The 14,386-nt window shown below is 45.7% G+C and overlaps 1 protein-coding gene across 5 annotated transcripts in view; it reads right to left on the minus strand.

Moving 5' to 3' along the window:
• The window catches only part of GALC (galactosylceramidase), a 59,175-nt gene extending 54,343 nt beyond the window's left edge, over positions 1–4,832 (minus strand). For 4 of the 5 annotated variants that reach the window (XM_038407132.2, XM_038407129.2, XM_043515991.1 and 1 more), the window contains exons 1-2: positions 4,535–4,832; positions 2,515–2,583 (exon numbers count right to left, since the gene is read on the minus strand). In XM_038407132.2, coding sequence (XP_038263060.1) covers positions 2,515–2,583; positions 4,535–4,744 — 279 coding nt within the window. In that variant the 5' untranslated portion in view covers positions 4,745–4,832. Of the gene's footprint in view, positions 1–2,514; positions 2,584–4,225; positions 4,298–4,534 lie in introns of those variants that run through there. The other variant, XM_043515992.1, reaches the window with a different exon arrangement.
• Positions 4,833–14,386: the final 9,554 nt, after the last annotated feature.

The raw sequence follows: 14,386 nt of genomic DNA on the forward strand, positions 1-14,386 counted from the left end.
CATACTTTTGCACTCTGATTCAATATTGCCTTCAGGATTTACTACCCACAACAGTTATGACCACCTCAACCCTTCATTTTATCTACCTTTAAACTAGAAAAAAAAAAACCTTCTAATTCTAGCCCAATATCCCAAAATATTTAATCATTAGCTATTTCAGAATAGCAATAAGAGGAAATCTCAGTAATCGTTATTTCCAAAATTAAATAAACTCCCAACAGAAACAACAAGATGTTGATTAGCCTATATTAGGGTTATTACCAAGAGGAAGTTTGTTTAAAATTGTTTAATCATTTCAGTATAATTAGTTGTTTCCTCTTAACTTAACAAGGGTGTTTACTCTTGGCAGCTACAACACCTTGGAATAACAAGACTTAATTTAGCCTCAGAATTTAGGTCCCAGAAACAGCTATCACCACACAAACAGGACATACCTTCAAGTTACTGTATTAATAACCATAATTAAGGCTACATTTATGTCATGGAATCCATGACTTCCTGAGACCTCCTTTTGCATTTGGAGAGGAAGATGATGTCTGTCTGTATCTGTGCGAGTTTTTTCATGAAGTTGACAGACTTACACTCTATACGGCTAAATTCAGTGCCTTGCATAATGACAGGTTTCAGAGTAGCAGCCGTGTTAGTCTGTATTCACAAAAAGAAAAGGAGTACTTGTGGCACCTTAGTCTCTAAGGTGCCACAAGTACTCCTTTTCTTTTTGCGAATAGAGACTAACAGGGCTGCTACTCTGAAACGTGAGACCTCCTTGACATTCTCTGTTTCAGCCCCAGGGGCTGCAGGAGTCTGGAGCTGACAGCTAGGGAGGCCCTGGCAAGGTTCCAGCCACAGGTGACAGACTCCTGAGGGGGCCCTCCTCAGGGTTCCAGTGATGGGAGACAGCCTCACACAGGGTGGGGGACAAGAGGGATGCCTTGGATGAGCAGCTGGGGTGCCCCGTTTTCTCTTTGGGAAATATGGTCACCCTGCAGCTCCCAGGTGCCGTGGGTGGAAGGGGAACCCAGCCACCATGTTGATGGGGGAAACCATGGAGCTGCAGCAACAAAAATCATAGATAGGTCACAGCTTCCGTGAATTTTTGTTTATTGCCCATGACCTGTCTGACTTTTACTAAAAATAACCATGACAAAATATTAGCCTTAACCATAATATCTTTTATTTAGACAGGATTGCAAAGCAAGCTGCAGAATTGGGCCAGCATTCACTGTTTTACACATAGAGACAGTTGGTCTAATTGAAGTTAAGATCCCAATCCTGCAAACACTAATGAACATGCTTAACTTTACACACAAGTAATTCCTTTGCAGTCAACAAGACTATTTACGTGCATAGAAACAAGCACATACGTGTTTGCAGGGTCAGGACCCAAGTGACTTGCCCAAAGTTAAATCAAGTCAGTCAATGACAGAGCCAGAATTAGAATACAGATTTCCCATATCAATCAGTAAGAATTCTGTTTATTAATTTTATTTTGAGGGGTAGTTACTTTTAGAAATTTTTGCGGTCTACATAGATGTCCAAAAATCCCAGGGGTGGGGGGTAGAATGGACTCTCTCTTTATATATACTGTAACGAGTAATTTTTTTGTAATGTTCCCAAGTGCACTTTCACATTGGACTGTTTCAAACAGCACTATGGTAAAGTTAAATAGGAAGCCTTTAGTGCACACCAGCAGATTCTATATGTACCAATTAACATGCAGCACATTAGCATGCTTTAGAAATCACAGGCCCACAATCTGCATTATTTCTCTGTGTACACAAGTGCTTAGATACAAATAACCATTTCTGGAGTTGATTGGATAAACACCTATTTCGTATTTTTACATCAGGAATGTTTATCAATTAAAAACCAAACATCAGAAGCCCTACTTATCAGCTAAAAGACAACAAAATATTGTTTGCAATGACACATAGGTCAATTAATAAATTAGCACTAGTTAATCTCTGCATAATGCTTACAGGTCAGATTTTTAGATGTATTTAGGTGCCTAGTAGGATTTTCAAAAGCATCAGGTATGTAAGTACCTTTAAAAATCTGGCCCTAAGTATCATTATAATTATTAACAGCATGATTTTATTTAAGCTCTCCCACTAACACAGGGATCGGCAACGTTTGGCACGCGGCCCGTCAGGGTAAGCCCCCTGGCGGGCTGGGCCGGTTTGTTTACCTGCCGTGTCCTCAGCCCGTACCACTTCCCGCAGCCCCCATTGGCCTGGAGCAGTGAACCCCGGCCAGTGGGAGCTGCAATCGGCCAATCCTGCAGATGCAGCAGGTAAATAAATCGGCCCAGCCCAGCCTGCCGGGGGCTTAGCCTGGCAGACCACGTACCAAACATTGCTGATCCCTGCTATAATACTTCAGAAAATAAGGGGGTTTTGTATTTTTTAAACCAGTATCTAATGCATTTTAGAGAACTGCCATTAAAAATAAGAGTACACATTAAAACTCTAGAGGAGGTTAGAGATAGTTCTATATCAGTAAGACAAATATTACCACAAACAGATAATCTAAAATCTGAGAGCAATAAGGCTCTGGGTAATTCACCAGAAGTCGAGAGGTAGCCTGAAAAAGAAAAGAACAAAGAGAAAAGAGAATATATAGAGTTATTTTGTATTATTTATTTGAATTTAAAATAGTAAAGAGCCTCCTATCTAAGCTCTAGCCAAACTAACATAATTAATAGCATAGTCAAATCCCACCAAGAACTAAGGAATCGTGTCAGCAAGAACTCAGCCAGTCAGATACCCACAAAAATTCAACACTTCTTTAAGACACAAAATTTACTGTCTTATAGTAGAAAGACATTAACAAATTACTATTGTCCAGCTTTCTGCAGCAGCACTGTGGTGTCGTGAAGTGTATGTTGGGATGTGGGAGCGGGAGGAGAGAATGGGATCCAGCATGGGCATGAGGAACATTTTCCCCAAACAAAAACCTATCTCCTACTAATGTAGTCTTTCCTCTAAAAGTTTTCCCTGCTTTTCTTCCTCCTAAACCCAAGTCAGACTATGGGTAAGTCTACACTTACAGAGTTTTTGCACTGTACTTTTACCGGTTCCCTATCACCGGTGAAACTTAAAGTGCTGGTTTGTGTACTCATTCAATTCCTCAGGCGTCAGAGAGTGTTTACACTAGCAGCACTTCCATCAAGGATGAGAGCAGGGCAGCTATCCCCACAGTGCAGCTCTCTCAATAGGTCTTGTGGGAAGGGTGGGGGAGTGAGCAGAAGGCATTCTGGGTCCCTACTCAGTGCCCCGTGCTGCCCTGCTTCATGTCTCAGGAGCCCCATTACTTCCTGGTTACTTCCAGGCATTTTTTTAAAAACCTCCTGCTGTCTGGCTGCTTAAGGGAAAGGGAGCTTCAAACTTTCTGGGGCTTACAGGGGGAGGGGCGGACATCCCTGTGTCAGAGCAGCGGAGATGCTGGCCAGAAGTGGTTGCTTTTGGAACTGTGGGATATCCTGAATAGGCCAAAGGGCGTTTACACTGCTAGAACGAGTCTTCACTTTCACAGCAGTGCAAAAAGAACAGCGGTAAGAGCTGTACGCCTCTCATGAAGGTGGTTTTCTTTTTTGCAGCAAAACTGAGTTTCACCACTAAAAGTCATTAACAAGTGTAGACACTCCCGTGGTTTTAGTGCAAAAAAAGGGACTTTTTGCACTTTAAATGGTAAGTGTAGACATACGCTTAGCGTCCCAGGTAACTCAAGAGAGGTGCTAATTACCTACCACAGTAGAGCTTGAATGGAGCTCATGACACTTATCATTGGACTGGAAGAGGTCCCTGGAAACTCATTTGGTGGTTTAAATATTTGAAAAACAATACAGAGAAGTCTTTAAAATGTAGGTCAAGGGTAAAATTAATCCCAGGATTTCAATGGAGTTACACCAAAGATTCATTTGTCCTTTAGAATCTCCTATCATCCTAACTGGAAATAGACCGCAACACACACACATCCCACATCTTTTTTGCGAGAGGCAAAAGGAGAGAACAAGAAGCATTCTCCCACACTGTTCCTCAACCTCAAATTCTACTCACGGCCAGGACCTGCAACTCACATTTAGGGAACATCCCGTCTCCCTCCAACACTAACTTGGTGCCTTGCTTTTTAGCACCTGAATTTGACAGGCAACAATACCTCCACCCCATTCCCTTCAATGCATCATCACACATGGACACACTCTCACTCTTCTGAATTTCCCTACACTATTATTTTTCTTGTTTTCCTGAGGTGAAGCCCTTCACTCTGCATTACAAATCCGAGGGGCAGGCCACATGCACAGACAGCACAAGAGACTGTCACTTCAGGGCAGTCATCTTCACCCCACACAAAAGCACACCCCAATTCGGGGGTGGCCACCCAGAAACTTCCCAGATCTCGCTCCAGCCCCCGTTCCCTCCCTCCAGCCCCCACACCCACCTATTCCCCATCCCTCTTGCCCCTCCAGCCCACCACTCACCCCCTATTCCCGCTCCCTCCATCCACCCCTCATTCCCTGCCCATGCCTGCTCACCCCTCCGCCGCTCACGGCCCCGATGCCGTCGAACTCACGGCCCAGCCCGACCGAATCGTCCAGCGCGTAGCCGGCTGGGAAAGGGGCGGCAGCGGCCCCCGGGGGGCGAGGGCACCAGGCGCAGCCCAGCAGGGCCCAGCCCCACAGCAGCGCCCCAGCCCGGCGAGGGGAGCCCGGGCACCCTACACGCCTCCCTCCAGCAGCGTCCATAGCAGCCGCCCCGTTCCTACAGCAACACTTACTCCAGCCGCCCGCTAGCCATTGTCATGTGACCACGCCAGCCGGCGGTCACCTGACAGGGGCCAGGCCTTTCCCGCGAACCGCCCCCATCTTCCCACAGGCGAGGGCGGGCCTCCGGAGGTCACGTGACAACGTGAGCTGAAGCTAGCGGCTGCCATGTTGTGTACGGGCACGAAAGGGTATGTGACTCCGCGGCGAGCCGGCTTCGGAGGGAAGCCGCTGCGACGCCTTGTTGGAGGTGAGGTCGAGCGAGTGCGGGCGCCGTATTGGCTCTGGGCGGAGCTTTGCGCTGGGGGGGGGGGTCTCCGCCAGGGCTGTATAGAGGGGGAGATACGGGAGTGAGGCTGCGAAGCGCGGATCCCGCCACACGTGGGAAGAGGGGGCGGTGCTTGGAGTCAAGCCTCAGGTTCAACCCAGGCCACTGGAGGTGTCAGGAATTAAATTGCGTTGCAGGTTCAGAGCCTGACGTAGTGAGACAGAGGGGGCCCGCGGCCTGGCTTTAGGGAACTGCCCCAAACCAAAGACCCTTGCCCCGCCCCCTGCCCCGAGGCCCCGCCCCCTCCCCGACGTCCTTCCCCCCACTCCCTCCATAGCTCACTCAACCCCACCCTCGCTCACTTTCACCAGGTTGGGGGTGGAGTGCAGGAGGGGGTTGGGCGATGGGATTGAGGGGTTCACAGTGTGGGAGGGGGCTCTGGGCTGGGGGTTGGGGTGCAGGAAAGGGAGGGGGAGGCCTCTAGCAGGAGAGGGGGCTGGGCTGGGTGGGGTTGAGGGGTTTGGAGTGTGGGAGGGGGCTCTGGGCTGAGGCAGGGGGTTGGGGTGCAGGAGGGAGAGGGGGATGGGCACTGGACAGGGGTGTGGACTCGGGTGGGGCATGAAATGAGGGGTTCAGGGTGCAAGAGGGGGCTCTGAACTGGGGCAGGGGTACCAGAAGGGGTCAGGGCTAGGGGTTTAGGGGTTTGGAATATGGTAGGGGGCTCCGGGCTGGGGCAGGAGGTTGGGATGCAGGAGGGGATGATGGCTCTGGCTGGGGGTGCAGACTCTGGGGTGGGGCTGAGGGGTTTGGGATGCAAGAGGGGGCTCCGGGCTGAGGCAGGGGTTTGGGGTATGGGAAAGGGTACCGGCTCTGGGCTGCAGGTGCAAATTCTGGCGTTGGGCCAGAAATGAGGGGTTCAGGGTGCGAGAGGGGGCTCTGGGCTGGGGCATGGGGTTGGGGTACAGGAAGGGATGAGGGGTTTGGAATGTGGGAGGGGGCTCTGGCTGGGGCACGGGTTGCAACGGGTGTGGGAATGGGTAGTAACTTGGCTCAGGGTGCAGATTCTGGGGTGGGGCCAGAAATGAGGGGTTCAGGGTGCAAGAAGGGGTGCTAGGCTAAGGCAGGGAGTTAGGGTTTTGGACAGGGTGAGGGCTCTGGCTGAGGGTGCAAGCTCTGGGATGGGGCTGGGAATGAAGGGTTTGGACTGCAGGAGGAGGCTCCGGGCTGGGGTCAAGGGGTTCCTAGCCAATGGGAGCTGTGAACCTGGTACTCGGGTTGGCGGCAGTGCACAGAGACCCCATGGCTGCCCCTCCGCCTAGGAGCTGGAGGGACATGTCACCACTTCCCAGGAGGCGGGCAGGGTGCTTGCCAGTCCTGCTGCACTGCCAGCTGGACTTTTAATGGCTGACCGAGCCGCCAGGGTCCCTTTTCAACTGGGTGTTCCAGTCCAAAACTGGACACCTGGCAACTCTAGCTGGCTTGGACACCTCTGTAGGGGTTTTAAAATTTTGTGTGTATTTGCATCATCTGATACTGAAGGACTCTGTCTCCAGAGCCCTGCTGAAGCTGTCTGAGGTGAACCATGGCACCACAGAGCTGGATGGGGCTGGAGGGGAAATATCAGCCTCAAAACAATACGGTGTAAACCCTGTGCTGCCACAAAATATAATTGTCAATACACTAGACAGCACTGATGCAAGCACCAAGTATTCACACACCAGAGCAATAGACTACCTTCAGCAGCTGTACCCCAAAGTAACAATGATTGCTTCTTGGAATAGATAGTCCTGAAACCCATGGAGGCGCTTCTTGATTTAGTCCTAAGTGGTGCCTAGGGTCTGGTCCAAGAGGTGAACGTAGCCGAACTGCTTGGTAATAGTGACCATGATGTAAATAAATTTAACATCCCTGGGAGTGGCGGGAATACTAGAGAAGCCAGCCTCAATAGCAGTTAACTTCAAAAAGGGCAACTACACAAAAATGAGGAGGCTGGTTAAACAGAAATTAAAAGGAACAGTCACAAGAGTGAAATGCCTACAAGCTGCGTGGAACTTTTTAAAAACACCATAATAGAGGCTGAAAGGAAATGTGTAATCCAAATTAAAAAAATAGAAGATTAAAACAATGCCATGATGGCTAAGCAGCACAGTAAAAGCATCAGCTAAAGGCAAAAAGGCATTCTTTAAAAATTGGAAGTCAAATTCTACTCATGAAAATAGAAAGGAGCATAAGCTCTGGCAATCAAGTGACACTACACACTTACTTCGGTATAACTACATTGCTCAGGCGTGTGAAAAATCCGCATCCGGAGGAACGTAGTTATACCGACCTTAACCCCCCTGTGTAGACAGTGCTATGTTGGTGGGAGAGCTGTTGCTGCTGCTGCTAACATAGCTGTGACGGGTTGGATCACAGAAACCCCCTTGGGGCTACCAACTGATGTGCCACGACTACTTCTCCCTGCTTTCCCTGCCAGCATGGGACTCAAGAACCCTGTCTTGCTGAGCCAAACATGCCAATCTGCTCCAACACAAACCCAGGGTCTGAACTACGAGCCCCAAAGCTGCAGACTTAACGGAAAGCAGCTTAAGAATTGTTCCCATCTTTTCAGATGCCCAACTCCCAATGGGGTCCAAACCCCAAATAAATCCGTTTTATCCTTTATAAACCTTATACAGGGTAAACTCATAAATTGTTCGCCCTCTATAACACTGATAGATAATATGCACAACTGTTTGCCCCCCCCCAGGTATTAATACATATTCTGGATTAATTAATAAGTAAACCATTGTTTTATTAAATACAGAAAGTAGGATTTAAGTGGTTCCAAGTAGTGACAGACAGAACAAAGTGAATTACCAAGCAAAATAAAATAAAACATGCAAGTCTAAGCTTAGTACAGTAATAAAACTGAATACAGATAAAATCTCCCCCTCAGAAATGTTTCAATAAATTTCTTTTACAAATTGGATGGCTTCCTAGTCTGGGCACAAGCCTTTCCCCTGGTACAGCCCTTGTTCCAGCTTAGGTGGTAGCTAGGGGATTTCTCATGATGGCTGCCCCTTTTGTTCTGTTCCACCCACTTGTATATCTTTTGCATAAGGCAGGAACCCTTTGTCCCTCTGGGTTCCCACCCCTCCTTCTCAATGGAAAAACACCAGGTTAAAGATGGATTCCAGTTCAGGTGACATGATCACATGTCACTGTAAGACCCCAAGCCTTCATTCCTCCCAGCCTGACTCACAGGAAGGCCTGCCTGCAAACAGAGCCATCCACAGTCAATTGTCCTGGTTAATGGAAGCCATCAAGATTCCAAACCACCATTAAATGGCCCACACTTTGCATAATTACAATAGGGCCTCAGAGTTATATTTCATATTTCTAGTTTCAGATACAAGAGTGATACATTTATACAAGTAGGATGACCACACTCAGTAGATTATAAGCTTTGTAATGATACCTTACAAGAGACCTTTTGCATGAAGCATTTTCTAGTTACATTATATTCATACTCATCAGCATACTTTCATTAAATCATATAGAGTTCAACGTCACAATAGCCATCACCTCTTGCAGAGGTGATGTAACTAAGCTGCCAGGAGAGCTCTCGCCCATCATTTTACAGTATCTTCATCAAAGTACAACAGTGGCATTTACAGTGTAGACCTACCCCACTAATAAGGCAGGCTAAAAAAGAATTTAAATAGTAAAAGACCAAAAAAAACTAATAGCAAGAAAATTTTTAAGTTTCTCAGAAGCAGAGAACCTGCTAAACAACCAGTGGGGCCCCTGAGCGATTACAGTGCTAACGGAGCACTCATAAAGACCATGCCTTTGTTGAGAAGCTAAATGAATTCTTTATATTAGTTTTCACTGCAGAGGATGTGAGGGATATTCCCACACCTGAGCCATTCTCTATAGATGACAAATCAGTCCCAGACTGAGGTGTTGATAGAAGAGGTTTTGGAATAAACTGATAAATTAAACAGTCATAAAATGCCAGGACCAGCCTGTATTCACCCAAGAGTTCTGAAGGAACTCAAATGTGAAACTACAGAATTACTAACTGGTATGTAACTTATCACTTAGGGTATGTCTACACTGTCAAGTTTCTGCACCACAAGTTATACCACTTTTATTAAAACACTGGAATTAAACCACTGTTGTGTGTCCACACTGTGTTCCTTGTGACACTAGAGCGCATCAACATTAGCAGCTCTTGCAACAGCAAAGACAGCAGTGCATTGCCATAGCTATCCCACTGTGCAACTGGCCACAGGATGCTTTGGGAAGGGTTTGCAGTGCCTCATGAGGCAGGCACAGTGTCACATGATGCAGGTTTCCCAATCCCATTGTTCCATGGGCATCCTACTACATTGCCAGCTGCTTTTCAACTGAAGTGGGGAGGGGGAGGGAGAATGTGTGACAGGGAATGTGTGTGTGTGTATGGAGTGGGGGAGAGAGACAGTGTGTTTTAGGGGACAGAGAGTGTATGCGCAGAGACTCTGCGCAAATAGTCTTATGACTCTCGTCGAGGTGGTTTTTTTGCAGCACTGCAACTGAGGAGTTTCTGCGCACAAAGTGGCTTTGCAGTGTGTACACGTCTGCAGTTTGAGCGCAAAGAGTTGCTTTACTGCGCAGAAACTTGCCAATGTAGACAAGCCCTTAAATCAGTCTCTGTACTAGATGAGGATAGCTAATGTAGTGAGCTGTAGCTCACTAAAGCTTATGCTCTAATAAATTTGTTAGTCTCTAAGGTGCCACAAGTACTCCTTTTCTTTTTGTCAGAAGACAGGATACTGGTCTAGATGGACCTTTGGTCTGACCCAGTATGGCCATTCTTATGTTCTTACAGTTTCAGACCTGCTATTTCTCATTCAGCCAAATGGACTTGGAAACCCACAGTAATTTATAGGCTGTTTTAAAAATATCTCCCCTTTATGGAGAAGGATTTTCCATTGTGCTTCAGAAATGTTACATTCTCTCCTTGTGGATGAGAAGCTCATGGAAGTTAGCAAAGCCTTTGTTACACTGAAGCAGGATGATTGCCGTGCTACTCAAGGCTCGGTGCTTAAAGTAGTCTGAAAAAAGCGTGGGGGGGTGGTCTATCAGAATCTGGGGGCAACAGCTTTGTTAAGACAGTGTTTAAAGTCCACACACACACCCACACACCCACACACTTCAAACACTGAGTCAGATCTACTACTCCCTGTAACCATTAGGAAATTGCATCAGTGCAGAACGAGGCTGCCCATTTACTACATCCATGCTGCATAATCTGTACTGATGACTAATTGATCCCCAGCAATGATTTTGACCTGTAAGCCCTAGATCATTTCTACTTGAGAACACCTTTGTTGCCATAGATGTTGTGATCATCTAAGGCAGGGATGGGCAAATTTTTTGGTCCGAGGGCCACATCTGGGTGGGGAAATTGCATACAGGGCCATGAATGTAGGGCTGGGGCAAGGGTTTGGGGTGCAGGAGGCAGTGAGGGGTGTGGGGGGTGCGGTGTGCAGGAAGGGGCTCAGGGCAAGGGGTTGGCGTGCAGGAGGGGTGGAGGAGGAGGGGCTTACCTCCAGCGGCTCCAGGGTGGCAGCAGCGTGCAGCGGGGCTAAGGCAGGCTCCCTGCCTGCCTGCCCGCCCTGGCCCCACGCTGCTCCCGGAAGCTGCCCTCGTTCCCATTCCCAGCCAATGGGAGCTGCAGGGGGTGGTGCCTGTAGGCGAGGGCAGCGCATGAAGCCCTCTGCCCCTCCCCTTGCTTCCCCAGGGGCTGCAGGGATGTGGTGCCGGCTGCTTCGGGGAGTGGCGCGGGGCCAGGGCAGCTGGATCCAGCCCGTGGGCCATAGTTTTTCCACTCCTGATCTAAGGCTACAGGATTATAGCCCTCTGGCTAGTAGAAGTGAGCTGGTAGAAGAGTCTTATTGGTGAGGATACTTGGCTCTGGAATACACTTCTCATTTTGCTGTGCCACAACTAAGGTGGATAAAAAACAATGATTTTTTTTAATCAAAAAATCAGTTTTTATTTAAATTGGATTTTTTTTATAAAATGCTTTTTGAAGAAAAAAACCTATCTAAAGATAGTTTTAATTAAGATACATTATAGCTCAAAGATATCTCATCATGGAATAGGGATTATAAATTCTAATTCTATAGTATGAGACAATATATTCATGTAATGTTTAAGAAATGTTTTGTAAATTAATTCCAATAGTTCATGGATTAGGGACCCAATCTTATGCGGTTTCAGGGGCTTCTGTATAGATTATTTAGCTTAATCTTTCTATCTACCCAATGGGACTCAGTGCTCAGTCTAGAAAATATCAGAGATATTTAGTTTTGCAGTTCTCAAATGTGCATTTGTGTCTCCAGAGATAACATGCTTGTTAACAACAAAAATATTTTAAATAAATATATAGAGGTAAGAAATAACAGACCTCAACCCTATTGTCCGTCTGCAAATTTGTGTACACAGAGTCAATCCCTTAACTCTCTCTAAAAGTGCAAAGTTTCAAAAAGTTCAATGAATAGAAGATTGTTGGGGGTAGAATAGATCTAGACAAGGAGAAGAAGTCTGGAGATAAATATGAGAAGCGAGGGACATATGTTTGTTTTGTTAAAATATTATGTTTGCTGTTGAAGAAAAAAATCAAGAATACTCACTGTTATTGTTTTAGTTAAATAAAACAATTTAAATGTCTGTCTGGTGATCTCATCCTAATACAGCATGGCAAGAAAATCCTCCAAATATTAATGATTAACCTGTTGAATTGGAGATAGTTCACTTCTCAATGACTTCATAAATATCTGCTTCAGTTACCTTTGGTAAATGAAATAACCAAACAATCATTCATTTTCTGATATAGCTGTAAAACTAATCTGAAAAGTTTTCAAAATAAATCACTGTTTAAAAATGTATAGTGTATACCGTCTAAAAATGAAACATACATCTATCTCTGAGTTGTGAAGAATATGTATTAAGGTTATAACAACCAACAAGAATCCACTTTTATGTAGAAAACCATGATTAAATCGAGTCTTCCTGACTAGTGATTTAAATCAAATCCACTCTGGCCAGAACCTGGATTTTGTCTTTTTCAGAGTACACTACATAAACTTTTTTTTCCAAGTCTTTTCCAAGGGGGAGTGTGGTGGGTTAGGTGGGGTATGATATAGGGGTACCTAGCAGTGAGAAGGTTCTCACTTCATGGGGTCTGTTTTTATTATCTACATTGGAGGATATTTAATTGTTGTACTGCCATGCACCTACAAAATATGAATAACTGAAATAGTAAACAATATTCCATAAAGGCAAGCCAGGTTTTCCACACAGATCGTACTCCAGTAAAACATTCTGTATAAAGGGAAGGTCATCAAATTGTTAATGCACTAAAATAATAACACTTCTTATTTGTAAATAGGACTTTTTATCTATTGATCTCAAAGCACTTTACAAGAATAGTTACTCCTTTTGCAGATGGAAAAATGAGGCACAGAGAGGTGAAAGGACTTGCCCATGATCACATAGCTAGTCAGTGTCAGATCTAGATATAGAAACTCAGGTCTTATCTATTTATCCGTATAAGGGATGTTGCTGATCTTACTCTAGCTACTGCTTCTGCTTCTTACAGAGCTGAAGAACTGTAGCGTCTAAATGATGGCTGTTTCCTGTTTGTTTGCTAATCCTTAATCACAACACTGAACACGTGTATACAATTTTTTATTTTCAAAGTATTAGAAACATTAATTAGTGAATCTTCCCACACTCCAGTGAGATATGTAAACCAGTATTATTAGCTCTGTTTTACCAGGGAAGAAGGACAATAAGGAAGTTAAGTGACTGTTCAAGGCTACAAAGTGCCTCAGTGGCAGAGACAGGATTAGAATTCCTGGCCTCCAGTCCATATTCAATCCACTAGACTATATATCTTGTCACATCTTGGTGTTTTTATATGAGCTGTTTAGTAATATTATTTTGCCATCATGATGAGACAGATGAAGTAAGTTGGGTAATTTTTGCTGAGCACCTAAATGAATACATTTGTGGAGGAATATTATTTTCAGTAGAAGACCCTCAACTCTGCAATGAACATCATCTCATTTGCCAATCAGAGGCCAAATCTATTGATTTTGAGGACACGACTCAGGTCTCAATCCTGCGAGGTGCTGAGTCCCCTCACCTCTCAGTAGTTGAGGGTGCCAAGCAACTTGCAGAATCAGAACATCAAAAGCTTCTTCCTGTGCAGGCAATTATAGACAGCATTTGAAGAATCTTAATCTGGGTTGAGAATCTTGGTCTTGTCTTCTACCAGTCATAGGCACCAACTCCATGGGTATTCTGGGGCTCAAGCACCCACAGAAAAAAAAATAGGAGGTGCTCAGTGCCCACCAGCAACAGTGATTCCATGGTCCTGGAGCTGGCCACAGATCAGCTGTTCAACGGGCCCCAGGATGGCCAGCAGAGCAGCGAGCGGCTGGTGGGAGGCACTGGGGCAGAGAGGAGCAAGTGGCGGGCAGCAGGGCTCTTGGGGGAGGGGGAAGAAGGAGGTGGGAAGAGGCAGAGCGAGGGTGAGGCTTCGGAGGAAGAGGCCGATCGGGAGTGGAGCCACGGAGTGCGGGTGGAGCACCCGCCGGGAAAAACAAAAGTCAGCGCCTGTGCTGCCAATAAATTACATTTGTTGCTTTTAGCTTTTGTACATTCACCCCAGGGATGTATGAGGGAGGCACTTATTAATCCACAACTAAATAAAAATATTAAGGCTTTAAACAAAACACTTGCCATTTATTTCCTTTTTAAAGCATTTTACAGACAGTAAATTAGGTTTTTTTCTTTTCCATTTCTCTTTTTCAGTGACAAATGCCCAATCCAACAGTGACAGCATCTCTTTGAATGGTAGTTGGTAATTTGGGACACAGACACTGGACAAATTCAGCCCTGATACAAGCAGGCACCAATGAGAAGTGTGTGTTCTTTTACAGCATATGATTCATCATCTCCTTTTCTGCTTCCTTTTCTGATAATAGTAGCTAGGATACAACATCATACAAGAAAAAAAAACCAGACAGCAATCTGAACATTTTACAATGATAAAAACAGATTGCTTCTTTCTCACTGCACAATGAGAACCTTTAACAGAAAAACTGAGCTACCACCAATTTCATCCTGAGTCCACAATGGGCAGGCGAAAGGTAAGTCAGAATCTCTGGAAACTAGAGAATGTTTCTGTCAGTGAGCAGAATGCAAGATTGACTGAGATTTCCTTCAGAATAATGTCCTGATCTGACCACCATCCCAGCTTGCAGAAAACCACGCAATTGCCATTCTGGGGGCCAGTGTCTATACCCCATTTTGTA

The sequence above is a fragment of the Dermochelys coriacea genome, chromosome 6 (genome assembly GCF_009764565.3).
Source record: "Dermochelys coriacea isolate rDerCor1 chromosome 6, rDerCor1.pri.v4, whole genome shotgun sequence".
Classification (NCBI taxonomy): domain Eukaryota; kingdom Metazoa; phylum Chordata; order Testudines; family Dermochelyidae; genus Dermochelys; species Dermochelys coriacea.